Source organism: Lepidochelys kempii, chromosome 5 (genome assembly GCF_965140265.1).
Source record: "Lepidochelys kempii isolate rLepKem1 chromosome 5, rLepKem1.hap2, whole genome shotgun sequence".
NCBI lineage: Eukaryota > Metazoa > Chordata > Testudines > Cheloniidae > Lepidochelys > Lepidochelys kempii.
This window is the reverse complement of record NC_133260.1, coordinates 133,955,542-133,983,505: the sequence shown is the minus strand read 5'-3', so window position 1 is coordinate 133,983,505 and position 27,964 is coordinate 133,955,542. Positions and strand designations below refer to the sequence as shown.

The following is a 27,964-nucleotide window of genomic DNA, read 5'->3' as shown; positions in this document are numbered from 1 at the left end:
CTAATACCTCATCTTGTGCTTCACCGGTTAAGACACTGATCCATAGGTATTCAAAATCATTTTCGTCTGAGTTTTCAATGACTCAGAAATAGGTAATGTCATTTTTGACAGAGTGCAACTCCCCCTCCCCTTTTACTTACTCGATCTTTCTGAAATAATTTATAACTATTGATTTTAACATTCCACCAGGTTTTACTACTACCAACTAGATTGAATTTATGCTCTTAAAATGAGCAATTCCAATTCCCCTTATTTGTTACCCAGGTTCCTAGCACTGGTGTACTCAGGGAATTAAATTATTTCTTCTCTTTGTGTCCTTTGGTTCCTTGATTAGTTTGGTTTAACATCTCAATTCTGTTCTAAATGAATGCTCATATCTTCCTTCTTCTTACCCTCCCCATCTGTTCTTAGTTTAACAAGTTTAGTTTTCCCTGAGGGTAAACTGAGAGTTGCCCTAAGGGGAGATCTGACCTCTTCTCTGAAGCTGCTCTGATCTCTTAAGTCTTTGGAAAGGGTAAAAGTTGGCCACCTCCTACCAGCAAGGCCTCCTAACTCCACAGGTATATGAGGCAGCCATAGAGTAGTAAGATGGCTCCTTGAATTCTTCTACTTCTTCCTCTGAACACGGTTAGTGCACTGGCCCCACTATGATCAGGACCAGGTCAAAGCCAAAGTCGAAGCGTCTTCTGCTTTTTCCTTTTAATTGTTTGACTTTACTTTTGCAAAGAAGCATGTTTTGAAAAGTAGGTGCTCCACTCAGACCTATTACCCAGTAACACAAAGGAAATGAGGGGGGAAGAAAAGCCAGACAGACAACACCAATGAAGTCAGTCTAGCAAGCAACTGTCGCTGCTGTCTCTCAGTTCACTTGAAGAGGAGGAGCATTACAAATTGGTATCTGAAGGTACAGAAGTCTTAAATTACTTCCTCTTTCCTTTTAAGGAACAAGAATCCCTTTGGGTTTTCATTGTCCTTTCCTCTGTACTTAGTAACTGACACAGCTTTGGTCAATCAAGATTTTGTGTGTGTGCATACTATGTCTGGATCCTCAGAAAGGCAGTCTGGTATTTTATTTTTAAACTTTGGATCCAGTCACATAGTCCACATTGAAGGGCTTCATTCCTGAAGGTTAGATACTCTTCTGCTATCAGTTTTCAAAAAAAAAAAAAAAATAGCCAGATGCAAGCCACCAAGCAGAACAGGAGCAAAGTCCTCTCCTATGCATTGAAGCTTTTCCTCCCCTGTGCCTCACCAGTAAAACAAAGAGATCACAGCAAGATAGTCTGACTAATTCATGTATCACCCTCACCCCATTTCTCTATTTTATTAACTGCAGAATTTTGTGCAAGTCTTAGAATGTTGCATGTTATACTTTTAGAGATTTCTGCAGTGTGCATCTCAGAAACTTCAATGGCGCTCTGCCAATTTATACCAGCTAAGGAACTGATCTTAAGTGACTAGATTCTTTATGGCACAGTGGTGGTGGTTGCTGGGGGGGAGAGGTGTGTGAAAGGAGAGGTGCAAATGTGAAATAAAATTAAAAAAAGTTTCTTACCTGACTGTATTTTTCTAGTATCCATCTCCACAGAGCCTGCAATGGGTCTTCAGGTCTTTGTAATCCAAACCTTGGTGCCATGCCCCTCCTGAAGAGCCTTGTCCCAGAGCTGACAATTTAACTAACTTTATCTCGTATCTTACACATCTAGACACCTGCAGTGCAAGATCACCGAATTTTTTTTTTAAGTTAGGTTTCTGTTTAGCACACAAACTCAGTTGAGCTATATCTGCAGACCTAAATAGTAGAAGACAGGAAAGTAAACATTCAGGTAAGAGACAAAGGTTTCCTCTTCTCAGTCACAACCAGGTCTGGAAGTAGGATTTTCCTAGAAGTGCTAAAAGCACAGCCAAGTGGAAGACAGAAAGTTTGTCCCCTACCTTTGATTTTAACTTTTCTTAATGAAAGACATTCACTGGTCAGGATATTACTCATGGCTTAGATTTGCTCATTCCAAAACAAAAACAAAAGGCTTTTTTCCTCCCCTTCTTTCCCCCTTTGAATTCTGACTCAGACAGCTAGACTTCTGCAGCGCTGCACTTTGGGTCCCAAAGATGAATTCCAAGGCTGAAATTACAATAGAAGCTCTATCAGCTGGAGAACCCCCACTCATTTACTCTTGCTGCAGAAGTAATGACTGTAAGAAAGGAGATAGACACATACAGCAAGGCCTCACTAGATAATTAAAAGATGTCTTACGGAATCAGGTTGATGCATCATTCTTCAATTGGCAGATTTGATTGAGCAACAGTTACAAAGAAACTGAAGATGTGAAGACAAAGCTGATACTAGTAGTCTTTGATTCATAACAATGAAGGACCGAAGACTGAAACTTTAGGCTAATTGAAGCTTAAATCCACTATGGAGATCATCCATGCGGCAACAAGGGATGACGGACAGACATCTGGAATATATTTAGGCTGAGGTCTATATACAAACTGAACAAGTCCCTCAGGTCTGCTTGAAATGCACTCATTACAGAAGGTTTCCAAGACTTTAATAGCCAATTTCCAGGAGCAACCATGTTGCTGAACTCTATTCTAGGCTAGTTTTTATGCTGCAGTCACCACAGAGATACCTGAAGCATCAGACTCTCAGGTTTCAGGCTGTAAAAATCAAATCTGCAAAAGTCCAGATAACTGAGTGGGTTCCTGGTGAAGAAGATTCTTGATGAAACTAAGTTTCTGGTTTGGGGAGATGGCCATCTTTAGGGTGGTCTATGAGGCCGCTACTGGGTGGCTAGAATTCTAGATGCTGCCCTGTCACGTTTTCATGGTGATTAGGAGAAACAGGGGCAAAGCACACACGAATATCCGTCCCTGTGGAGGAGAAGGCATCTAGAATCATGGAAATGTAAGGTTGGAAGGGACCTCAAGAGGGCCATCCCCACCTCCCACTCTGAGACAGGATTAAGTATACTTAGACCATCTTGACAGGTGTTTGTCTTACAGGTTCTTAAAAACCACCAACAGGGATTCCACCATCTCCCAAGATAACCTGTTCCAGTGTTTAGTCAGCCTTGATGTTTTGCTTGCCTCCAGTGTATGCTGCTCTGGTAGGCAAGCACTGCCTCTCCAGTGAGAGAGGATTCTGGTGGCTGTGTAATTCAGATCTGTCTCCTTTGTTCCTACTAAGCAGTGGACCTGTGCCCACTGCTATCCAGCTGTCACTTGATGAGGAATCCAAAGAGATTCCTGGGAATCTGCTGAATGAATGAACCATTGTATCATCTAGTTTGACCCCCTGCAGCATAGGAACCAACTTGGTGGGTGCTCCAAAAAAATTAGCAGATGCTTAGCACCAACCGACAGCCAAGCTCCCCTCCCCTCCAGTGCCTCCTGCCCGCTGTGGATCAGCTGTTCCACGGCGTGCAGGATGCGCTGGGAGGGCAGGAGAGGAGCAGGAACGGGGCGCGCTCAGGGGAGGGGGTGAAACTAGGCGGGAAGAGTCGGAGAAGAGATGGGGCACCCCCGGGGAAAGTTGGAAACTGGTGCCTGTGCCCTGCAGGACACAGGCCATAGAATTTCAACCAGCTATTCCTACATTGAGATGAAGGACTCATATTTGACATAGAACTTATTTTAGAAAAAGACATGGGCACCTTAAAAGAAAATCAAGATACTAAGTCTCAAAGTGATGAAGAATGTACCACACACAGCCTTTAGACCTTGATTCCGGAAAGCACTTAAGCATGTGCTAAAATGATCTCCTGCACCAGTGCCTCGGTGAGCTATTCCAATGGTTAGTTATCCTCACTGTTAAAAATGTGTACCTTAATTCTAATTCAAAGTCTTCTAGCTTCCGCTTCCAGCCATAGGATCTTGTTATGCCTATGTTTAGATTACACAGTGTTGACCCCCAAACTGAATATACTTTTTCAGTAGATTTACCAGTAGAGGTAGTATCCTCTCCTACTGAATATTTTCCCTGTTCATACATCCAAAGATTATGTTTCAGAGTGGCAGCTGTGTTAGTTTGTATCAGCAAAAACAACGAGGAGTCCTTGTGGCACCTTAGAGACTAACAAATTTATTTGGGCATAAGCTTTTGTGGGCTAGAACCCACTTCATCGGATGCATGGAGTGGAAAATACAGGAGCAGGTATAAATACATGAAAAGATGGGAGTTGCCTTACCAATTGTGAGGTCAGTCTAACGAGACAATTCAATTAACAGCAGGATACCAAGGGAGGAAAAATAACTTTGGTAGCCCTTTTAGCCACAGCTTCACACTTAGCGTTCATGTTTAGTTGGTTATCTACCTCTGCATTCTTTTCAGTACCACTGCTTCCCAGGATACAGTGTCCCCCTACTTGTAAGTATGGCCTACACCAGAGGTAGTCAACAAGGGGACCGGGGGCCAAATCCATTATGGCCTACACCAGAGGTAGTCAACAAGTGGACCGGGGGCCAAATCCAGACTGCCAGATGCTTTTGAACAGACCCCAAAATCTTTTTATTTACTTATTATCATAATTGGTTATTTTTTTATTATTTTCTCTTGAGTCTGGACCTTGATTATACCTTGATAAAAAATAATTGATACTCTTTTCCTAATTCATACACAAGGATAAGAGGGGAAAGGAAGCTCTATAGAGCTCTATGGAGAATGTAAAGAGGTAATGCAGAGTCATTTCTTGAATGAGACATAGAATATTTACAAATCTTATTTCTGTTACAGATATAGACTGAAAGAAGATAGAACAGGGACTACAGACAACCTAAAGAAGACACCTGGGTCATCACTCTGAGGATGGTACTGGGATGATAGCTCCTATGTCTAGATACATTTCTCTTTTCTAAAAAATCTGAAGTACTGGTGTGGAGGAGAGAAGAAAAGAGGGGGAAATCTCTTTAAAAATTTTGTAAAGGTAACCCTTTTAGAATGCTTTTGTTTGAGGTGGCACTGCTCCAAAAGGAAAAAGGAGATACTTTATATTCTCCTTAGGATTAAAGGCCCTTACACACTCACATTATCTGGTTGATCTATTGAAAGGAAGTCAGTGCTTATTTCTGCCCTGCAAAGCCAGAAAGATGCTTCCTGGCTCCAGAAGAACAAAATGGCTGGTTAGCTCAAGGTCTTATCTGTACTTTCGGTACAAGGAATTCACTCCCTCCCCTTTCCTTCCTCTAATGAAACAGCAAGAATAAGAAAGCAGGTGGTTCCACTTGGATAAATCTTTGAGTATGTCATCTGCGGAATTCACCCAACAACTTAGCCCCAATGAAAAGTGAATAATATAAAGATGGTGCATGTGACAGACATTAGGCTCTTCTGATTTCCCCGCTCTCTCCTCAGGTTGGTCTTATGCTACATATTGTCTTATTGACCATAACTTTGCCATAGTCTTTCAAGGATACAAGGCAAAGCCCTTTCTGATTTATAGGCCTCTTATGCACCATTTGGCAATCCACACTGTGGATGCCTTCTTTCCTTTGACTGAGAGGATGAATCAGAGCTCAAAACCCCATTGTTCTTGTAAGTGGTTTTGTGCAACATAGATATTTTATGGCTCTCCAGCTGTCTAGGCTATGCCGTTGTTTATCTTTTTCATGAATACAATCTGGACAAAATGCAAGGAATGCAACAACTTCCTGGTATTTATGGAATATGGCATTTATTTTGGTATAAAAGCTATGTCTTTTCTTGGTATGCCTTTTTCTGTGTGAAGGTACTGCATTATGACTCCACAGAAAAGAACCTCTAGTTCTGATATACTTCTGTCTGGAGAGCTTCTATTTTAAAAAGTGCTACTTCAATTCTTAGGAAATACAACTCGTCATGCTGACTCAAAAAGATGGCTTTGTGAGTGCTTTAAAAACTGATCAAGATCCCATGGGGTGGCTTCTATACTTGCTGAGGTGTCAATAGGAAGGTCACTAAGGTCTCTCGAAGATACAATTGACTGTGTCTGCACTTAGCACAAGACCGATATTTGTCTTTTCAGTGCTTTTGCCTCAAGGCTTAAGACCTGGCCGTTTTGGAGAAAATTCCTGGGTTTGTGAGATTTGGGCTGAACTGGAAGAATTATTCTTGCCCCTACACCAGTATTTAAACTTTCGCAAGTGGATGTGTTTATTTTCTTCTGTTGCCAGAGCCATGGTCTGGGGCAGTAGGCATCTTTGCTGGCTCCTGCTGGCATCTTTGAAAGAGCCGCACTTCGGCTGCACTTCCAACAGGGGCAGATAGTGAGGCCACAGAGTCTGCAGAACATTCTGCTGGGAAACAAGTTCCAGAACTGGAGGGAGGCAGCTCAAGTGGAACCCTCCCAGTATTTGCTTGTGCCAATGGGTTGAGACCTTAGTGCAGGTTTTCAAGCAGGTGAAACAAGCAGGCAACATACTTAGATTCTTAAATCTAAGGCCTTGGAACTTTTCTTTGGTGCCTTCACCATGGTGACCTGGTGTAGGGTGGAGGACAGACCCTGCAGCAGTGCCTCTGAAGCAGAGGGGCCTTGAGAAAGAGAAAAAGAATAAGATCCCCTGGGGAAATGCTCCTGCAGGTCCCCAAGGTCAGAGAAGCCTGGTTTAAAAGTCCAGTTTAGAAATTTAGGTAAAGAGTGTCTTTAATTTTTGTTTGAAGGATTCTTGCTCCCTGGTGCAAAGCTGGCAAGCTCTTTGAGAGGGACAGAGCTTAGTCCCAAGTACATGACTGACAAGTCTGATTCTGCCTCAATGGTCTGTAGAGTTGGATCCAATGGAAAATGGTTCTCCCCATGGAAGAATAATCTTAAGCATCTCAAGTCTGAGAAGCCATGCTCAAAAACTTTTATAATGATAAAGGCAACAATCCTTCCAGCTGAGGCAACACACAAAAGTCTAAACAACTCTAGGGCTTCCAGAGCTTATTACGTAGTCCTCTCTTTCTTCAGCAGAAACCCCCTTGAGGCTGGGAGTCAATCATTGTGTCTTTGGAATGTGTAGTGGCCCTGAATTCTATACACACACACACTTTAGCATTCATGTTTTAATTTTTTTTCATTATTATTTCTAAAGTGTGGATTTGAGCATAAACTACTTCATACTTCTAAAACTCAGCCAGGCCAGCTCTGCTGAGACAACCAAAGTAGATGTTCATAGCCACTCTTCGATTCAGCAATCTAGGGACTTGTTTATAGGGTAGAGAATTGACTTATGTAGCTATTCTGCAATAGCTGCTTCCGAATAGCAGCCCATGTAGACACACTATTCTGGAATAAAAGCAGGGTTGGAAGGGTTAGATTTTTATCTGTAAATGCCAGTAAAAGTCAATTTCACCTTATACTGTACATACAAACTGATGAAAAAAATATTTCCATTGATAATAACAGAAATCTACAGATAAGCAAAATAAGAAAAATGCTGCTTGAGGACTTAAGAGTTTGATTTAAGGATATTTACTTTGTATATTTTAACATGTAACATTGACAATTTGTGTTTTAATGGTTATAAAGCTGTAGCTTTTTGAATCTCAGTGGCTACTGTCATTAAATTATTTTCTGATTTCCCCCACACACACCATAATTTCCTGCAACTGTGAAAATTTAAAAATCAGTAAAAAAAAAATGCTTAAAAATAAACAAACATCAATATTATCCATTGAAATTATACAAAATATAGAAACCAAATTCTGCCATGCCTGAATAAAAATTACTTTATTTTGTGAGTGGAGCAATTATTCTGGAATAAGAATCACTTTTAGTCTGAAATAATGTGTCCAAATGAGGGAGTTATTCCAGAATCGATAAATTATAGTGGAATACCTACATCAGTCAATTTCCCCCATGTAGGCAAATCCTTAACCACTTCTCAGTAACATGTCATGATTAGTGGATTTCCTCACTCATAACACTTTCTGCCCAACCCTTCAAGACACGATTAGTTCTTTCCACCAACTTCTCAAAATGCCAGTTAGAGGTTGTACTAGACAAGCATTAATACACACAGACAAAAGGACATGTTCAATACTACGGGTCCACTGCCACAATTCCCCATGGCAATACAGCTGAGTGTGTCAACAGAGAGAGGTTCCACAACTTCATAACTATTGCTTGCTCGCTCTCCCCCCCACTCCATTTCCTTACTCTCTATTTCCTCATTTAACACGAGAGAGGGGAGAGGAGGATGGGAAATACCTTTTAGAAGGTGAACTCAACCTCCCTTCCTTGTTAACCATTCTCCACCTTAAAGACAACGGGTAAAGAAAAGTCAGATTGTTTCCTCCTGCATTTCCTCAGGCAGCAGACGTTCCAGACCTCTCAAGCCTTGCAGCAGTGGCATCTTCCTTTGTTTTTATCAAGTTGCACCAACACCCATGACCCACACCATTAAAACAAAACAGCCTCCCCACCCCCCGATGGCTTCCCATTAGAGATCAGCCCATTCTCCATTCCACAGCCACTATCCTATAACAATGCCATCCAATGCTATGGACTAGTAAAGAACAAAGGGAAATTGCATAAGGACCTCTTTTCCTCAACCACTGCTAATATGAATAGTCAAGCAGTGGGTGTGGTCAGCAGCTTAATTTTCCACACTACTAACACCAGAAAAGTAACTCACCTTATCTACTGATACTCCTATGAGCTTTCAAAAGGCAACAAAGGATGGTTGTAATTTCTATTTTCCCCTCCCCCAACATAATTCATGCTACACATGAAAGAACTGCTGCCACGCACCTGTATCCTCATTAGGGAAAGAGTCTTCACTTCCACCAGAAAGCAAGATCTGTAGGTTCTTCAGAACCTCACTTGGTTGCACACTAAAAATTCTGCTTGAAAACTGAATGTTATCCACCACGGTTTCTTGTATATTTTGTTATCTTTAAATTATGTGCTCTAGTATAGCTGATTCCAGGTAAATGTCTTAACTCTCAGATTCTGGCTTCTAGCCAGACTTTAAACAAAATAACAACAACAACAACGGATTTACTAATCTATGGTTTTCAATGAAAAAAAATATATCCCACCACAGGAAAAATCACCTGCTTTTAACCAAATCTAATCTAATCTTTCCTTGCAGCTATAAATTCAATCAGAGTGCTTCAGTCCCTAACTTTAGCCTCACACACATACACATGAGAATTACTGATGCAAACCTTTTGTACAAAGGTGATTCTGAAAAAAATATGTATAAAACATTATAAATGGGCTTGATTAATACTCAACAGTTTGCAATCAGAATCAGTAAACAGTTCCTGGAGAATATATTGCCATTTTTAGTAACTATAGTATCCTCCAAAATATACTAGCAGTAACATGATTACTGTTTCACAAAGGCTTTGACTTTCCTGCTATTATCCCAGTCTTGCTTTAGCACATACTTTGTATTAGAATCCATTCCAGGAAGCATATGGCAATAGAACTAGGTCAACCATTAACCAAATAACAGGAAGCTGCTCTGCAGAGCACACCCTTCAAAAGCTTGCTTAATGAGCTAGCTCTTCAGAATGTGTCCTTCAGTAAGGTTGAAGCTAACAGTTCCAGTCGATTTCTTTAAAGCTGCAAGGTCATGCAAGTTTGAAAGCTTCTGGTCATGCCCAATTTAGAATGGTCAAACTCATTTTTAAGTGCAAAAGCATCCAGTTCAGAAACAGAGATGATGGACTCCCCCACATCTGAGCATTTTAGCCTGGCTCAGAGAACAGTAGAGAACAGGCTCCAACAGTTTGTGGGAACAGTAGAGAACAGGCTCCAACAGTTTCCTGCAGTTTGTGGATAAACACCATCCATCCCTCATTACTCTACATTCCCACAATTTCATCTTTGAAAACATGCATCTCTCACTGTACCATAGAATACCCTGGGGAAGGTGTGTTGCCATCTCTTCTTATTCTATACTTCTCCTTCATAGGCACACAAGTTATCTCCCAGATAATCGACCTCTGAATCATTGCGGCATTTGCAAAATATAAATTTTGTTCAGAGTTTGTGATCAATGTTTTTAACTAAGTTCTTCACGGTTTGATTTTTTCATTGATCTGTATCTATCTCAATGGCATGTTACAAAAGTTAGTGATCTGTCAAATATTGCATTTTGTGAAAATAGGGGGAGGGAAGGAAGAGGAAACCACTGTCCAACATCACTGTTGGCATCTTCAACCTGTATTCTACCCAATACAATCCTACCAGCCAGTCACTTTCAGAATGCCTAGAGTTCAAGATTCTTATAAAACCATGCATGACACACTGATTCCAGTCTTCCAGTTTTGTGGTCCTGTTCTTCTATTTTATGTGTGCTATCCTACTAGAATACTGTGTGCCAAATAACATGCAACACAGAGACCAATAAAGAGAGGCTGTTTTCTCAGAAACCTACAGTTATTATTACAAGTGCCAAGGAACAGAAATTCAGAAGTGACATGGGATGAGTTCAAATTCTGATTAATATGAGATAGCTATATATAAGCACTCAGCTCAGCTAGAGTAGGAGATGAGTTAAGGAGTCCAATCTCCTCATGGAAATAAAAAGATAATTTGCGAAGTTTCTATTTACGAGTATATAACCTATAAATAATTTTGTACATGGTAGTTACTGAAACTTCTCAGATAAATGCTGAGACAATATGGCTGCTGGATTGCCATATACCACAAACCAGTATTATACTTTGAGAGCTTTAGATGAAGTCACTACCAAGCCATGTGAGTGTAATCAAAGCATAAAGTGGAACATATGAGGACATTAATGTTGGTCTTGTGATATCTTCAGAATAATGCATACTGACTCTTGTTATGCTCAGTTCCTTATTTTCTTTTGGGTAATATTTTTACCCAACTGCACAATGTCTTCTTTCTAAAGTCACTACATTACAAATCTCAACTTTGATCTCTCACACCACCACCACAGGCATTAAAAACCACAGAGAAGAGAGATCTCCCAGGAAGCTATGTTGTGGTTATGTACAGATCACAATTCCTCCAGGCAATCACACAGTCATTCATCAAGACATCCTTTGCCTAGTGTGACCTGTTTTGTGTATTTGATGCCAGAAACAAAAAAGGATATCTATTAAGAACATTCACTTAGATGATTGCTCCACAACACTATGCCATGAAGACTCACTATGATCTCCAAAATCCTTAAGAAGCTCTCTAGCATCCTACCTACTCAATACTTACAGGTCAGGCCCATTTCTCTGGTGTCACATACTGCGGATTCCACTGGTCTTCCGGACAATGGTTGTAATTCCCAGTCATCAGCTAAAGCAAGTGATGATAACACAGAAAACAGCCAGTATGTGCGATCATATGTCCCTGCAGATTGCTTTATATCTTAAGCCAGAGCTCCTTGCTGAAACAGGCTAACTCAATGGAAGACTGCCAACTTTGCTGTGGGTAAGATATTATTTTAGAAGTTATTTATAATCAACCATTCTTACAGTGAATCACTTATTTTGTTTAAAAAAAAGTCAAATATGATTTCTTTAGAGCATTTCTACAACACAAAGAAGTTTGAAGGAAAAAAATTCCAAGCAAAAATTTGGGAACAGCATGAAACATTATTTCTTATTTGTGATGGGGAAAACACACCTGACTGTGAGTTCATCCAAAGTGTGCTAGGAAGTTGTCAAATAATACTGAAAACACAAGACAATCAGCCAATGGAAAACAAAGCTTTGTAGAGTGAGAATTATACAAGAAGTGATGAAGGAACCATATCTTCTATTATTAAAGTAAGTTCTCTTGGCTCAGATATATCCTTGAACTGGCTAGTACAGAAATAACTACTGTAACCTGGGATTATTTTACATAACTTAGAAGAAGATCTGCATTGGGAAATGCCATTCCAGTTCCAGATAAATTGTTCAGTGTCATTTTTAGTTGAGCTTTAAAAACAACCACAAATATATACTGTAAGCATAAGTCCTAGACTTACAGTACTTCAACCAAAAATCTTCTGAATGGGGCCAGTGGAGTGAGCAGAAGGGTGAAGGGATGAAGTTATTAGAGCACAGAACAAACAGTCTTCCTAGACAAATCTCATTTTATGTACATCTCCTCCCATCCCCAAAATGCTACTAGAAAAACATACCTGTGGGTTGACTACTTCTGTCATCAGCTCTCAGGAACGTTTGAAGCTACTCATACCTTGCAGGGCTACCACAAAACAGCATCCAAGACAAGTATTCATTCAAGTTAGGCTGTAATAGTATCCTTCAAAATCCCACTGAACAGGCAACAGAAATTGAGAGGGCTCTGGTTATGAAATACAGCTCTGCCATGCCCATTACTGAGAAACCTCTGGTATACTCCATGCTGTGACTACAGGAAGGTGTCTCCGTTTTAAAAAAAGAAAGAAAGACATTTCCTATTCAGCTGACAGAAGAATCCACAACACTGCAAGCCACTAGGTTTTTGCAGTCTGAGTCAACAGAATGCCTGGCAAGTTCATTTATGAAGTCTCCTCCTGCAGATTTATTCACTCCAGTGATTGTATTTGGCTTTTAAAATCTGGTAGCATGGTTAATTTACCTCTGGCTTTTACAAAAAGGGAAAAAGAAACCTTAAACTGTAGGACTTTCCTGTTAAGAGGAAAAGCAAAGACAACTGTGACTGTTTTCCATGGTTACTTAGCAATTACATAATTGCAAAGTCTATGCAGTATCACTTGCAATATTCTGTACCCTTCTTCACTTCACAGCTGCAGTACAATGTTCTCAAATGATTGCTGCTTTTGAACAAACTGTCTCTGCACTAAAGACAAAAGGATCTACAATGAAACTTCATCTGAAGCTCAAGACTCACATGACTAAACCCTTCTCATTCTCCAGATTTGTTCAAACCCTCCCCCCCCTTTTTTTTTTACCCATCATACATGCTTTGGAGTATACTTCAGTTGCTTTAAAAGACAGGTTCAAAAAGAGAAAGAAATGAAACCCTGCTGGGCTGAAGTTTTCAGATGACAAAGCACAAGGTAATCATTTAATACTGAAATGAAAGCAACATAGAAGGAGAAGATGCAGAGGGAAAAATCTATTTAGACTTCCTGCACTGGCATGAAATGGCTGCTTTCCTTCTTACTGCCAGCTCCAGTGCTTCATGTTGACATTACACATCCTGTACTGTAGATCCACCCCCATGCTGCTGCTTGCCCAACAGAATTATCTCCTGCGTCACAGCAGTGGTAACAGGACTGCTGGCTCTGCAGATCTGAAAGCACCATTTCAATGCTTAATACATGCAGCAACTGGACACATTACCAGATATTCTTGGTTGGTTTATGCCACTCTCAGCAATACATTACTCGGCCTAACCTTCTGTTAACCAGATGGTCTGTTCTCCCCTTGGGATCAAACCATTAAACTTTATTTTATTAAATTCTATCAAAACGCAGGGACAGTTTACAGCAGAATGTCTGGTTCATCTCCAACAGGGTTGCTAAGATAAAAATAACTGGAAATACTGCTTCACACCAACAGGGAACAAGATCTTTTGGAGTAAATATTTAAATGATCTGCCAGATTAAGTACCATAGCAGTACAACCACATGGATAGCAACTTATATTATGCACAGACACACACCTCTAATTACAAAGGGCCTTGGTAGCATTTTCCCTGATCCATTTTCATTGACAACTACATTAGTATCTATCATAATCACTTATATTTCAAAATCAGAAATAAAGTAACTTGTCAAAATCCCCAGCTTCCAGAAATACCATTATATATAAGGGTGATATGAAGTATCTAAACACCATCTACTGAGCGCACACTCAACAGAGCAAAGGGAAAGTTCTTTTAAGCCTTATCCTTATATGAAATCATACCTCAGGGATATGCAGGCACTAAATGAAATCCAACTTAAGTATTTATCAGACAAACGCCAAATTGCACCTCCCCCCCCAACCAAAATGCAAAGTGTGGGAATGCAAAAAACGAGGTATGAATAGAAGTGAAAGAATTATCTATTGCATTAGCACTTGTTAGAGAGCGTAAATGAACTCCATCAGTATCCCCGTCCGCAAGCACAAATGAACAACTTATGTATTTAGGTGGTAGCTGTTGAAAATTAAGTGCATTTCACTTTTAAACTGTCATTTCCAAGTGCATCACTGCAAACCCCAAGAGTCAAACTCTGGAACTGAGGGTCTGGTCTGCCACACATTTACTCACATGAGTTATCGTACTGAAATTCAATCAAATCACTGGGACAGCTCACATGAATAAGGGCTACACACAAATAAGCTTTTGCAGGATAAGTCCTCATCTTCTGCTGTTTTCCATCAGACTGTAGTAACCAGAACATGAAAAGGTAGCAAAGAGATCTGACCAATTAAAAAGCCATCTGGATATGAAGCGTCCTCTGATTAAGGGGGTAAACCTGTGGGCTACAGAACAGCAAGCATTGCTGTCAACAGGCTACTTATTTCACCTGTAAAGAAGATTAGAAGTTCTCACTATATTTAGATGGCAAGTGTAAGAATATCCAGTGTAGCATTTTAGCTCCATCTACCTTTGAAATTTCCCAGATACAAGAAAGTAAATGTTCTCCATTTTTTATGTCCCAGTTAAGATACTGCCTCATCATAATCATATGACTGAACTCCATTGCCATGGCATACAAAACTTCAGTATATGGTAATGAACCCTCCAGAAAGTCATTCCACAATCTGAAACATCATCTACCCTTCAAACACACTAAAAATAGCATACTCACCCCTTGAGGTCGCAACAGCCCATCTGATATTACAGTACAGTATTAGCAAAACTAAGTAGACATGAACTCTTAAAATAAACATCTCCACAGAGAAGATCGGAACACGGGTAAGCAGACCCTACATTACAGTGCATCACTGAAGCTATATGGATAAACCTATGGAGAGCCATTTAGCACTGGGAAACAGGGGAGGACAGCTAAGTATTTAAGTGGTGCAAGTAAAAAGCAGAAAAAGTTTCAAATCATTTGCATATAAGATTTGGTTTGCTCATTTCAAGTCAACCAATGTACCACCTTGCCGCTGCAACTTCTGATTCAAGGCTTCAGGTTGGATTGCATTTTCAGGTTGTGAAACCATAATTAACATATGAACAGTTTTAATATGATTCCTTGTGACCTCCTGATAGCATAGCACATTGAAAGCCTTATATTCCCCCTTATTGCGAGCTATGGAGTACACTGGGGAAGGTGGAAGGGAAAGGAAGGTGTATGGTATACTAACACTTATATTATTGCTCTGTAATCTGATACATTCATTTCAACAAATATTTTCAGGTGTGCTTATTTGTTCATGCGGTTGGGAGTCCCAGATACGTTGACTCATTCCTCCCTACAGTTTCAGCAAGTCACAAGATTCTGTCCTTGAATGAAACATCTCACAGATCTGACCTGATAACAGAGCCTCTGATGGCAGAGTCCATATACTCCTGAGAAGCAACTTTTCCTTTATCTAATGGAAAGTGTCCAGTGAACTCATTGCTTAGCTAGTCAGCTATAACCTCCAGAGAGGCATGCTTCTTATTTTTCCTATCCTACAACCACTGGCCAAGAGGCCAGAAGAGCCATCATATATGTTGATTCACTTAATGGCTGTAAGTGATATTTACCTCCAGGGGGCCTGGTAAAGTCATAGTCTCTCTACATAAATACTATCATACACAATGCTGTTTCATACAATATGCTTCATCATAGACAAGGGAACTTGACCTCTATATGACCTGACAAAGCTGAAAGCTGATATCCTTTCTCCCCCATTCCCTCCCCGCAACAGAAGATAAAAGGTCAATAGACTAAAAGGAATTGATACAAATAGACTTGGTATTACATGAATTTAACTTTCAGATGCACTTCTGACCAGGAACTGAAGCACTTCCTTGCTTCATTGTAAGCTCGGGCCTTTGGAACTGTACTAAGAGGATAGCAACCATTTAGTAGTGAGGAGCTAATTAATTAGACAACTCTCTGGATACTCTTGTAATATTTAGCACTCGCTAATTTCCTTAAACTGAATGGAGGACTGTCCAAAATACCTGAACTGGTCCTACTACACATGTGGGTTTCAGAACCTGCCAACAGTGATACCTCTATATCCTGTAGCCAGAGCAAATTACCAGAACAAAGACAAGCAAGAGAAAAACTAAAATGCAAAGACGAGAACTTTCTGTTCACCAGAACAAGAGACAGTATCAGTATTTCTGCTTTTATTCAATTCTCTGTCATTTTCCCCCCCTGCTTTTCGCAAAACAAAATAAACGCAGAGGAAAATACTGATTCTAGTAGAACAGCAGACTACTTACACATACCCCTTTGTTGCTGCTCCCTTCCTGAGCCGCTCAGCCCTACCAAGCCACTACCAAATAAAGAATTACATAGACACAGTGTGTATATTTTTAGTCTCCTCTTCCCTACAAACCCTAGCTAGAAATACACATCTGAAAACAGACAATCAGTCAGCACAACTTAAGGTTCACTGGATGAGTACTTGAGTGGTAGCCCAGTGGTAATAAATGATAAATAATGAAACTTGTGGGCTCCCATAGCACCTTCCATCCCAGGGTCTCAGAGTGCTTAATAAGCAATGGTCAGATTCTGCTCCTCCTGCACACAATGAATAGTTCCTTACTCTGAAGGGGATGCTAACTATTTCTATTTCAACATGAGTAAAAGTGGAAGAATTTGGCCCAGTAAGTTTAGCCTCTCAATATCCCTTCTGACATGGATAAGTGTTATCCCTGTTTTTTAGAGTGATTAGGGACAAAATTTCCCAGAAACAACCACTAATACTGGATTCCTCAGTTCCACCAGAGATCACTTCAACCCAATTTTCAGAAGCATTGAGCAACCACAACTCCAGCGGAAGCTGATGAGAGCTATAAGTGTTCAGTACCTCTGAAGAAACCAGGCCCCAAAGGTCTCAAATTAGGCACTCAGCCAAAAAAAAAAAAAAAAAAGTCTGGTTACTTTTGAAATTTTGATTGCAAACGATTTGTCCAGCTTCACACACGAAGTGTCTGGCAGAGCTGGGAACAAAAACTCATGTTTGACTTATAGCTCTGTGCCTTAACCAGCATTCCTCTGTATAATCTCAGGAGTTTATAAGAACATAAGAACAGCAGTACAGGGTGAGACCAATGGTCCAGCCAGCCCAGTATCCTGTCTTCCGAATGTGGCCAATGCCCAGATGCTTCAAATGGATGAACAGAGGGCAATCACTGAGTGATTCATCCCTTGTCATCCAGACCCAGGACCTGTCAATCAGAGGCCTAGGGACACCCAGAGCATGCAGTTGCATCCCTGCCCATCCTGGCTAATATCCATTGATGGACCTGTCCTCCATGAACTTATCTAGTTCTTTTTTGTACCCTGGTATAGTTTTGGCCTTCACAACATCACATGGCAGAGTTCCACAGGTTGACTGTGTGTTGTGTGAAGAAATACTTCCTTTTGTTTGTTTTAAACCTACTGGCTATTAATTCCATTAGCTGACCCCTGGGGTTCTTGTGTTATGTGACGAGATCAATAACACGTCCTTAGTCACTTTCTCCTCACCAGTCATGATTTTATAGACCTCTGTCCTATCCCCCCCTTAGTCGTTTCTTTTCTGCACTGAACAGTCCCAGTTTTTATACTCTCTCCTCGCATGGAAGCTGCTCCATACCCCTAATAAGTTTTGTTGCCTTTCTCTGTACTTTTTCCAATTCTAACATATGTTTTTTGAAATGGGGCAAACAGAACTGCACACAGTATTCAAGATGTGGGAGTACCATGGATGTACAGAGTGGCATTATGATATTTTCTATTATCGGTCCCTTTCCTCATGGTTCCTAACAGTGTGTTCGCTTTTTTGACTGCTGCTGCACATTGGGCAGATGTTTTCTGAGAACTCTCCACAATGACTCCAAAATCTCTTCCTTGAGCGTAACAGATCATTTAGAGCCTATCATTTTGTATGTATAGTTGAGATTATGTTTTCCAATGTGCATTACTTTCCATATATCAACATTGAATTTCATCTGCCATTTTGTCACCCTGTCACCCAGTTTAGTGAGATCCCTTTGTAACACTTTACAGTCAGCTTTGGATTTAACTGTATTGAGTAATCTTGTATCATCTGCAAGCTTTAACACGTCAGTGTTTACCCCTTTTCCCGGGTCATTTATGAATATGTTGAACAGCACTGGTCCCAGTACAGACCTTGAGGGATCCTGCTATTAACTGTCTCCACTGTGAAAACTGACCACTGACAAAGGAAACTCTTTGTTTCCTGTCTTTTAACCAGTTACTGATCCATGAGAGGACCTTCCCTCTTATCCCACAACTGCATACTTTGCTTAAGAGCCTTTGGTAAGGAACCTTGTCAAAAGCTTTCTCAAAGTCCAAGTGTACGTTATCCACCCTTGTCCACCCTTTGTTGACCCCCTCAAAGAATTCTAACAGATTAGTGAGGCATGATTTCCCTTTACAAAAGGCTTGTTGACTCTTTCCCAACATATTATGTTCATCTATGTATCTGCTAATTCTGTTCTTCACTATAGTTTCAACCAGTTTGCCTGGCACTCAAGTTAGGTTTACTGGCCTATAATTGCCAGGATCACCTCTGGTGCCTTTTTTAAAAATTAGTGTTACATTATCTATCCTCCAGTCATCGGGTACAGAAGCTGATTTAAGCAATAAGTTACATTCCACAGTTAGTAGTTCTTCAATTTCATATTTGAGTTCCTTCAGAACTCTTGGGTGAATACCTGGTCCTCAGGACTTACTACTGTTAATTTGTCAGTTTGTTCCAAAACCTCCTCTATTGACACTTTAATCTGGCACAGTTCTTCAGCAGTGAAGACTGATGCAAAGAATTCATGTAGCTTCTCCGCAATGGCCTTGTGTTCTGTGAGTGCTCCTTTAGCACCTTGATCATCAATGACCCCACTGATTATTTGATTCCTGTTTCTGATCTACTTTTTTAAAAAACGCACATTGGAGTGTCCACTTCATATACTGGTTAGCAGAAACCTTCAGTAAATTAATCAACTTCACAAGTTATTCTAGAACTTTTGTTTATCCCAAGTTAGGAAATGTGGAATTCTTGGAGCTGTCAATTTTAAATTAACAACAGGAGGAAGGAGGCAGAAAGGGAAAAAAAGTTTACTTTTCTTTTAGTTTCATCACCAGACAGCTGAACTCTGACATTCAGACTGCAGTGAGCCCTTTATTAATGATCCCTTTCCCAACTAAACACTAAATTAAAGTCTTCAACAGATAACTAACTTTCAAGTAGTTAAAAGGTAAATACACCATACTCTGCATGTAAAATGGCACTGACCTCTTGACGTGAATCTCCAGACACATGAACCCTTGCATCTTAGCTATTTTGTTTACCTTTTTAAGGAATAATTCAAAAAATTTCATTTGAAACAAGAGTACAGGATTTTGTTTTCTCCCCCCCTCTCCCACCACCTCCAATATGCACACAATTCTATCTTAGACAATAAGCAGAGACAGTTTGGCAATATGTGGAAGGGAAGTCTTTTATGGGCCTCCTACAACAAACCATCATGGTTTGAATCCATTAGCATTGCAATCAATGTCCACTTTGTTGTATTCCAGCAGTTTGGGTCCATTTAATCTCCATCCAGAATGTTCAGGAAGGTAATTCATCCCATGACAAGTGATGTCATCCCAAAGTAACACAGTTTGACCCAAAAAGACACAAGGGGCAGGGGAGAGAGAGCTTGCTCATTCAGCTGGTGCAGTGAAGCCCTTATTGTCCAGAAGATCATGGAAAGAGATACTCTCTCTATATATCAGAAAATTCCATTTTTAGTATGTTTCAGTAAAGTCTTCTCCCTCATTATCATGAGCACAGATTTCTCTCAGTCTCCCTATATCATTCTGCCTCTTAACATCTGCTTTGTTTTGTCTCACAAATCATTCTAATGCCTCTCTACCCCACGCAATTGCTCTATTACCAGCAAGTTTCCACTACACATAATTACGGCATGCCTTAGCCTAGTTTTCTGTTGGCTGCACAGCCCTGCCTATTTTCTACTTGTGCTGATGCTACTGTTTGCTTTTCCTGACACTCTAATCCTTGCATCCTTTGAAGGCCTTATTTCCTCTACCTTGACAGCAGCTGGGATTCTAATTTTCAGGTCCCTTCCAAAGCTTTTCATTAGCAATAACAATGCAATGGTTTAAATATCCTATTTCTTAATCTTCAGGTCAGGGTCGCAGATGTGCTTGTAAGATGTCTTGCAAATATGCCATATTATGCTGCTACCCATTCCTTTTTTTAACAATTGGTAAATTATTAAACTGCATACATATAGCATTCATCGGAGAAGGGAAAAGGCAGACCCACAATGTATGGGGTGAAGATTACTTGTTCCCCATACCCACAAGATCCTGGGAGAGTCCCACAGACTTCAGCACAAACCTAACAAATTCAGTTTTATCTTCTTCCCAATTAAAAATATAAGCATCATCCATGGTGAAAACTGGATTCTTAAATTGACAGGCCTACTCCCTTGTGGTGACGCAAGTCAATCAAGTGCTTCTAGAGCTTTCACTACATTAGCCTTGAAATGGTCATTACCCAGTTAAGTTTTCCATAAGTCCTTTCTAATCACTGATGACATTGTTGCTGTGACTACAGCTCTTTGTCCTGACTGCATCATGAAGCTTTTATTCTTAGAAGGAATGTATGTGACTCCCCATCTGGGAGCAATAGTTATGTGCCTCGCAATCTCTTGCCTGTATTCTCTTTTAGCAAAAACTAGTCCCAACAGTTCGGCTTCCTTGAGGGATCTTCCTAGCCCACCCTTTTCACAAAATACTACGCCTTTACAACACCAGCCTCACCTAGTTACATCATGAACCCCCTTCAGGGGCTAACTGTGCATGTTCATCTTCCATGGTTTCAGCAACTGCATTCAGATTGTCCAAAAACATTGGGGTTTTCAGCACAAGGAGAAAAAGGGAGGTCAGAAGACACAGCTTTTTGTTGCTCTATCCAGGATTGACATTCAATTAATTGAAAAAACAGAGCAGGTTATGCCTAGAGAATAAATACCAAGTGGTCCTGACCTTCCACTGTGGGTGGGGGGGGGAGTTCTTTCCAAATATAGCTTAAGAAAAGTTTCTTCAATTAGCAATTAGGCAAGAATGGTTTGAGAATATTGCAATAATAAAACAGTGCCCCAAGCTGAACAAAGCAATTCTACCAATGAAAGTATTCTTGCTGAAGATAGAAAACAGTAAAAATAGAAACCACAGATGAGCCTGGGTACTTCCAAGTACCTGGAAAATGAAGATACACTTTTGCCATATCTTAAAGCTTCTCTAATGCTGTGTCTGTACTGCAACATGTAGCTTCACAAAACTCTAAGACAACAATGGCAAAATGTTAAATCTTGTGGTCTTATTCCCAAAGTTAAAAGAAAAAAAAGAAAAAGAAAAAAATAATCTCATTTGACTTTTCCCCCCAGTGATTTCAACCTCCCAAAAATAAGCTGAGTAGACAAAAGAATGCTTCCAAAACACAAGGCATAAGGGAAGTCTGAATTCTTATTAATCAAGTCCCCTCATTTGGAAGCTTCTACTAAACCCTTTTCACTACAACCAACAAGATAATTATCATAAGTCAAGCTATCTCCCTTCCTCCCCCTTTTTCTTCTTTCAGCACTGGCATACAAACCATGCTATTTTAACTTCTTTCCTGTTCTCCCAGTTCTTCTGGAACATTTTATTTTCAACAGTCAACTCGTTTGGAGAAGTGCCATGCTGAAGTTCAACCATTTACAATGTTAACTGTGTCTCTGCCAGCAACTGAAGACTTGCATCACACCACCTTCTTCAGACCCTCTTAGATTTAAGAATTCATGTTCCTTGGTCTTACACATTTTAGAACATTTAAGCAATCTTAACTCTTATCTCAGCCCTGTTTTTTCTTCAGAATTACTTTTGCACATTGAAGAGTAAAGTGTGCCCCCACCCCCCACTCTTTAGTTAACACTTTCAAGACTTGGTCTTCAAATCCCATGGGCTCATATTACATTTTACTATTATCTGAAAGATTTCCATAAGAATCATTTCCTGTCATCAGCAAGATAGTTCAGTACACCACAGTGTTTGGAGAAACACTGATGTTTAGACTGATGGGAATGGATATCTTTTTGGAAGCCACCAACTAGAAGTTCAGAACAAATCTACTCCCTTTCATTATTAATGAAAATTAAAGAATTCTGTCACTGGTAGAAGACTTGGAACAGTTTATAAAATGTATTCTTTCAGTCCAAGAGAGCCTACTGGAACCTTCTGGATAAATATTGCTATAAGGCTTCCTCCATGGTGTGACAGAACTTTAGCACAAAGTTCAGAAAAACAAACTAACTTAAAATGACATAAAAACTTGACGTGCTTTGCAGACTTTTCTTCCCCACAACTAGTCCACCTCCCCAAATTACTCTTTGCAACATTTTAGCTCAACTAAGTGTTCTTATTCTTGATTAGTATACAACTAGGGGTATATTTTTCTGCCCTGAGTTTGGTCAATTATAGATTTATAATAAGACAAATCTGGTTAAGGAATATTACCTAATTATTTACCAATTTTACAGATTACATCCTTCTTCCACAGTTTAAAAGCTACAAAGCTGTGTTCTTTAGCTCAATTTGGCAAATTACCTGCAACAACATGCACAGATAGTATTAGAGCAGAATAGAACAATCTTAATTCTTATAAATAAATTTGTTAGTCTCTAAGGTGCCACAAGTACTCCTTTTCTTTTTGCTTAATTCTTATTGTAAACCTGCATGTGCTTATAGAAAGTCCACACAACCATCATGGGAGTAGCTTTTTGCTCACTATTCTGTTTCTGAGAGTTCGGCATTTCAAGAAGTATCTTTGTTTTTTGGAATAACCTTCCTCAAACTGTAGTTTGACCTATAATAAGATTTTAGTACTTCCTATTTCCTTTCTAGTGCTAAAATTAAACTGTCCATTCCTTAGGGCCCAGCATAACATCTGCCAGATGTCTAAGTATCTATGTGGAGCATTTTCTCCTAATACTTATCAGCCATCCTCACAATCAGTTAATGGCTTCCAAATACCAGTCTTCCTTTAAGTCACAAACCAATGCATAACATGATTAAATCTCTTTTTAGCTTTACTGAGTTGCAACAATAAATCCCCCCCACCCCAAAATCTTACACTTCTGCTTGTGATTGTTCTAGTTTCCATATCAACCAACCAATTTTGCACTCACATTAGATTGTTCACATTCTGAACTCATTATATATACACATTAATACTTTTTTATTTTTCCTGGATAGTGAAATAGCATCTCTTGTCTCTATCAACTTGAAATATTCAATAGTGCTTTTTTTACATTCCATGTTCTTCAACAACATAGCTCATGGTGGTATGTGCTTTTATTAGGTTTGTAATTAATTATTGTTTAAACCAAGGAATAGAGCATCAAAGTCAAGAGAACAACTTATTTTCCTATTTAGAAAATAAGACATTCTTTCCAAAGTTACTTTAAAGTTTACCAGCTTTTCCATACTTATCTAGTCCATTTGCTGTGATGTGAATTTCAGTTGCTGCTTGGAAATATCCAGAGTAAGAATCTTCACTAGCAGGAACATTCCTGTGAGAATAAGGCCATGTTCCTCCAAACATGAAGAGTGTTGTGTGGTCTTTTACATTCATAGTGACTAATTTAGGATTTTCTATAGTGCCATCACTACAACATGTATAGTCAGCCCTCCCTTAAGGTACTTCACCTTAAATCTCATACCAACTGCAAGATAACACGTTTCATGTTCTGTAGGTAGGAACAAACCCTTTGGTTTCTCTCATTTTAGAAATTCACTGCTCTTTTGGCTATGGAATGTATATATCTAAAAATAGTTTCACAGTTATAGGGATGGGAGAAGGACAATGAGGACAAGAACCAAACTTATGGAATTAAATGAGTGCCTTTTCATTTACTTCAGTGGTCACTGAATCAGGCCCATACCATTGATCAGACAGTAGATGGATTTTCCTTGTTTTTTACTGAGTTTCAGTGTAACCTTAAACACATCTGAAATTAGGGTTCCAAAGTTCATCCCACAAAAGTGCTGTTTCAAAGAAAGACACAGATGTCTGTAGCCTTTCAGAAACTGAGCAAGACACACTGGCAACCAAAACTCTGGAACCACACCACCTAAAATGTTGAACGTACACTACCATTTAAAAAAATTGGAAATGATCAAGAAAATGTTTTTAAAACCTTCTAGCAGCTAGCATCACCAAGTTCTACTCCAACAACTACCGTCTCCAAGTATTTCTACTTTTGTGTGTATTATTTTCTACGACCGCCATATTGCTTTCTTGATCTCTTCAAAATATTCTGAACACAGTACAAAGCACTTTACTCACACCTCTCTACTGACCCATGCTTCCAAACTGTATATTGTAGTTCCTTTAAATGCTGCAATGTTTTAGGATTCCAGTTTGCACTTTTGAAGAACTGCATAAACTCTGCAACGGTTGGTGGGGAGAGGGTGATGGGGCACAGAATCATAGACTATCAGGGTTGAAAGGGACCTCAGGAGGTCATCTAGTCCAACCCCCTGCTCAAAGCAGGACCAATCCCCAATTTTTGCTCCAAATCCATAAATGGCCCCCTCAAGGATTGGGCTCACAACCCTGGGTTTAGCAGGCCAATGCTCAAACCACTGAGCTATCCAACCTTTTTTTAAGGCTATCCTCAACTATTCCATATTAAAAGGTAAAAAGAAATAAGCTTTGAAGAAATATGCCATCATATTTTTTTAAGATCTTAGGTTTCCATAATGTCATTAAAAATAAACCAGAACACCAATGTTGCTAGACAGTTTCAGAAATAAGCATTTTTAAGACACAGGAAACATGAAAGTTGTTGGATGTTTTTAAGTCAGACAACATGAAGAAAAAGAGAAACCTCAATGAGAAACCAGATCCTTTATGGTACCTTAAGAACCTTCACCTTCCCAGCCTGCCCCAAGGCACCTCTGAAAGCTTTGTGGCATTGCAAACATGGAACCAAAGTAGTTGGCAACAGTGTTTCATTTAAATGTATAATGTATCTAAAAGAAGGAATGTTGATGAGCCTCAGAAATGAAAATGCTCAATACAGGCTACCAACATTCCCTTATGGTAATGACTGACATTTCATGGTGTTCTGCAGAAGAACCTGAGCAGAACCTGAGCAGCCTCAAGCAATAGACACTTACCTCCAAATACTTAAGAAAAATTAGGTTTTTGGCCAACTGAATCAACATCTCAAATCCCATGAAGTTCAACCAGAAGAAAAATGTAAAAGGTTGACTTCAACATGAAAATTAGAGAGAAAAAACCTCAGGAAGTGTTTCTCTGTGTGGATGAGAGCCTAAGAAATTTCTTCCATTTCCTTATAGAATGAAGTCACAGAGAAGAACCATCAAAAATGTTGCACACTGAAAAACTGAAGAACCCTTAAGGGAAAAAATAAACTATGATTAAGCCAGCCACTGCCAGCAAAGCTTCAAAAAATGGAGAGACATCCATAATGAGCACTTCCCATCTCAGCTTTGTCTACTGGGAGCCTGCTCTCTGTCTCTCTCCTCCATTTTCTGGTGGAGCTACAGAACATGACATGGCTTACCTGACTCAGATCACAGCTCTCTGCCAAACTAGTCACTTCCTCTTAGACATGCAAGCCGCTTCATGAGACAAACAGACACACACGAAAAGCAGCAGCAGAAAGCCCCCAAACTTGAAGGTCTTTCCAGTTGCTGACATTAAAACAAATGAAACTTTTGTTTTGTTTGGTTTAAAAAGGAAGAGAGGAGGGAGGGATCCTATCATATCTCATCTACAGGGAGCTTCAGGAGGATCTCACTCTGTGTAGGGTAGAAACTACAATGCTAAGAAGAAAAGAAAGGTTACTCCAGGAGACATAAAAAGCTTGGAGACTGTGTCTGCATGGGGGGAGGGGGGAGCTTTGTGTGGTGGAGTCTGGACTGGAACCAAAGCAGACAGCTTGCAAATGGAGGACAGGGAGATAAAGGAAGGGAAAGGGAGAGGAGGGAAAGCTGCTGGGGGGGACGCTCTTTCTTCCCTGTGTGGCTGGAAGACAGAGACACTCGGGGAACTGAGCAAGAAGTGAGGCTCTTTCCTCCTCCTTTCTCTCTCTCCCTCTCAGAGGAGAGCAGGAGCGTGTGTAATGGCTTCTCCTCTCCAGCTAACGCTGTCCTCCTCCAAGCAACCCCCTTCAGAAACCACCAGCCCCCCCGGAGACCCAGCCGGAGACCCCCACATCCCAACTTCAGGAGAGGCGGAGGGAAGGGGGGGCGAGGAGGCAAATACCTGGGCGAGGGACCAGCGTTGCACCAGGGGAGGAGGAAGAGGAGAGAAGGAAGGAGAGAAAGAAAAAGAAAGAGGTCACCCGATTGCCTGGGTCGTGCCAGCACGGAGCGTTTCTCTCCTCTGTGTCTCTCCCGTCTCTGATCCAAGTCCACACACCCAGGCACCATCCACTCCTAACACATACACACATCCATCCATCCCCCCCAGCTCTGCTGATCTCTCACTTATCGCCCCATATCCCCCCCCTTAATGCAACAACAACAACAACAAAAAATTAATTAACCGCCTTCCTCCTCCCACCACCACCAGCACCTCCTCCTCCTCCTTCTCCTCCTCCATGCAAGAGAGACTTCTCTCTCTCTCTCTCTCTCTCTTTCAAACAAAACACCCCCCCTTTTTTCTTTTCCTCCTCGCCTTCCTCGAATGAATGGATTTCAGAGGAAGAAGGGGTGGTAGAAAGAAAGAAAGAAAGAAAGAAAAATACGGGGCGCGAGAGAGAGATGATCTCTCCAAAGCCAAACCGGAGATGGATTTTAATTGCAAGAACTTACAGTAGCGTCCCGAAGCTGCCGCTGCTTTCTTCTCCTTCTCCTCCTCCTCTCTGTCTAGCTCTTCTTCTTGCGCTTGTTGTGGAAGTTGTTATGTGAGTCTCATGTGCTCCTTGCCAGGTCTCAGCAATGGAGGATCGCCATCTTTCCCTGCTTTTTCCCCCCTCTCCTTCGCTGGCTTGCTGCTGCAGCTGCAGATGACCTGAGATATCCGTCTCTCTCTCCCTCTCTCTCTCTCACCCTCTGTGTCTCTCTCTGAATAATGAGCAACCAGAGGGAGAGAGAGAAAGAAGACAATCTCCTCTCCTACCACACAAAACGCAAGAGCACCAGGGGGTGCACGAAGCCTTTCTAACAACAACAACAACGTGGAGGGGAAGAGGAGGAAAAAAAGAGAAGGAGAAAGAGAGAGGAGGAAAAGGCAAGAAGAGGGGGGACAGGGAGGGAGGAGAGAGGGAAAGAAAGAGATGGAGGAGGAGGAGGAGAAGATGATGCTGATAGAGGAGGTGGTGAAGATGGAGGAGATTGAGAGGAGGGAAGGTGGTTACAAAGTTAAGGTTTGGGACATGGAGTCACTCAGAGGCCAGCGCGAGGACGTGGAGGGGGGAGAAGCGATCTAAAGAGCTTCCCATCCCAAGCTGTTGCCTTCACACCGCCTCCTGCACCGAAGCGCTCATTAGCCCTGGCGAAGCTGAGACAGCCCGCTCGGATGGATCTCGCCTGCTGGGTCATAGCTTTCTACCAGCCATGGCAAAAACCGGTTCCTGCATGCAGATGTGCCCCTAAGCTGATTCCCTCAGACACATCCATCTCGAGGCTAATCTTCCCTGAGCGGGGTAAAGAACATAATGGGGCTGGAGGTTGCAAAGTATAAAACCAGATTCACCACGTGGTTGGTTTTTAATCTCCCTTCCAGCCTGCATTTGATGGGGAGGAAAGGGACTCGGATTGTCCATTGCTGGCACGTATTTTGAAGTCTTCTCCCGGACATAAAGACTCTGCCATTGCTAGGTTTTCATTACTCATAAGCGTGTAGGAAAAAGAGAGCTTGTAACACCGAGCACCAACATTACTTTCT

At 40.7% G+C, this 27,964-nt stretch overlaps 1 protein-coding gene across 5 annotated transcripts in view; it reads right to left on the bottom strand.

Annotated features, from left to right (window-relative positions):
- Positions 1 to 27,330, bottom strand: part of ZNF462 (zinc finger protein 462) — a 104,674-nt gene extending 77,344 nt beyond the window's left edge. Inside the window, exons 1-2 of one of the 5 annotated variants that reach the window (XM_073345997.1) lie at positions 25,635 to 26,430; positions 25,225 to 25,464 (exon numbers count right to left, since the gene is read on the bottom strand). Coding sequence is in view for 1 of the 5 variants with exons in the window: in XM_073345993.1 (XP_073202094.1) it covers positions 1,556 to 1,580 (25 nt within the window). In the remaining 4 variants the exon portion in view is untranslated. The other 4 variants (XM_073345994.1, XM_073345996.1, XM_073345995.1 and 1 more) reach the window with 4 other exon arrangements.
- Positions 27,331 to 27,964: the final 634 nt, after the last annotated feature.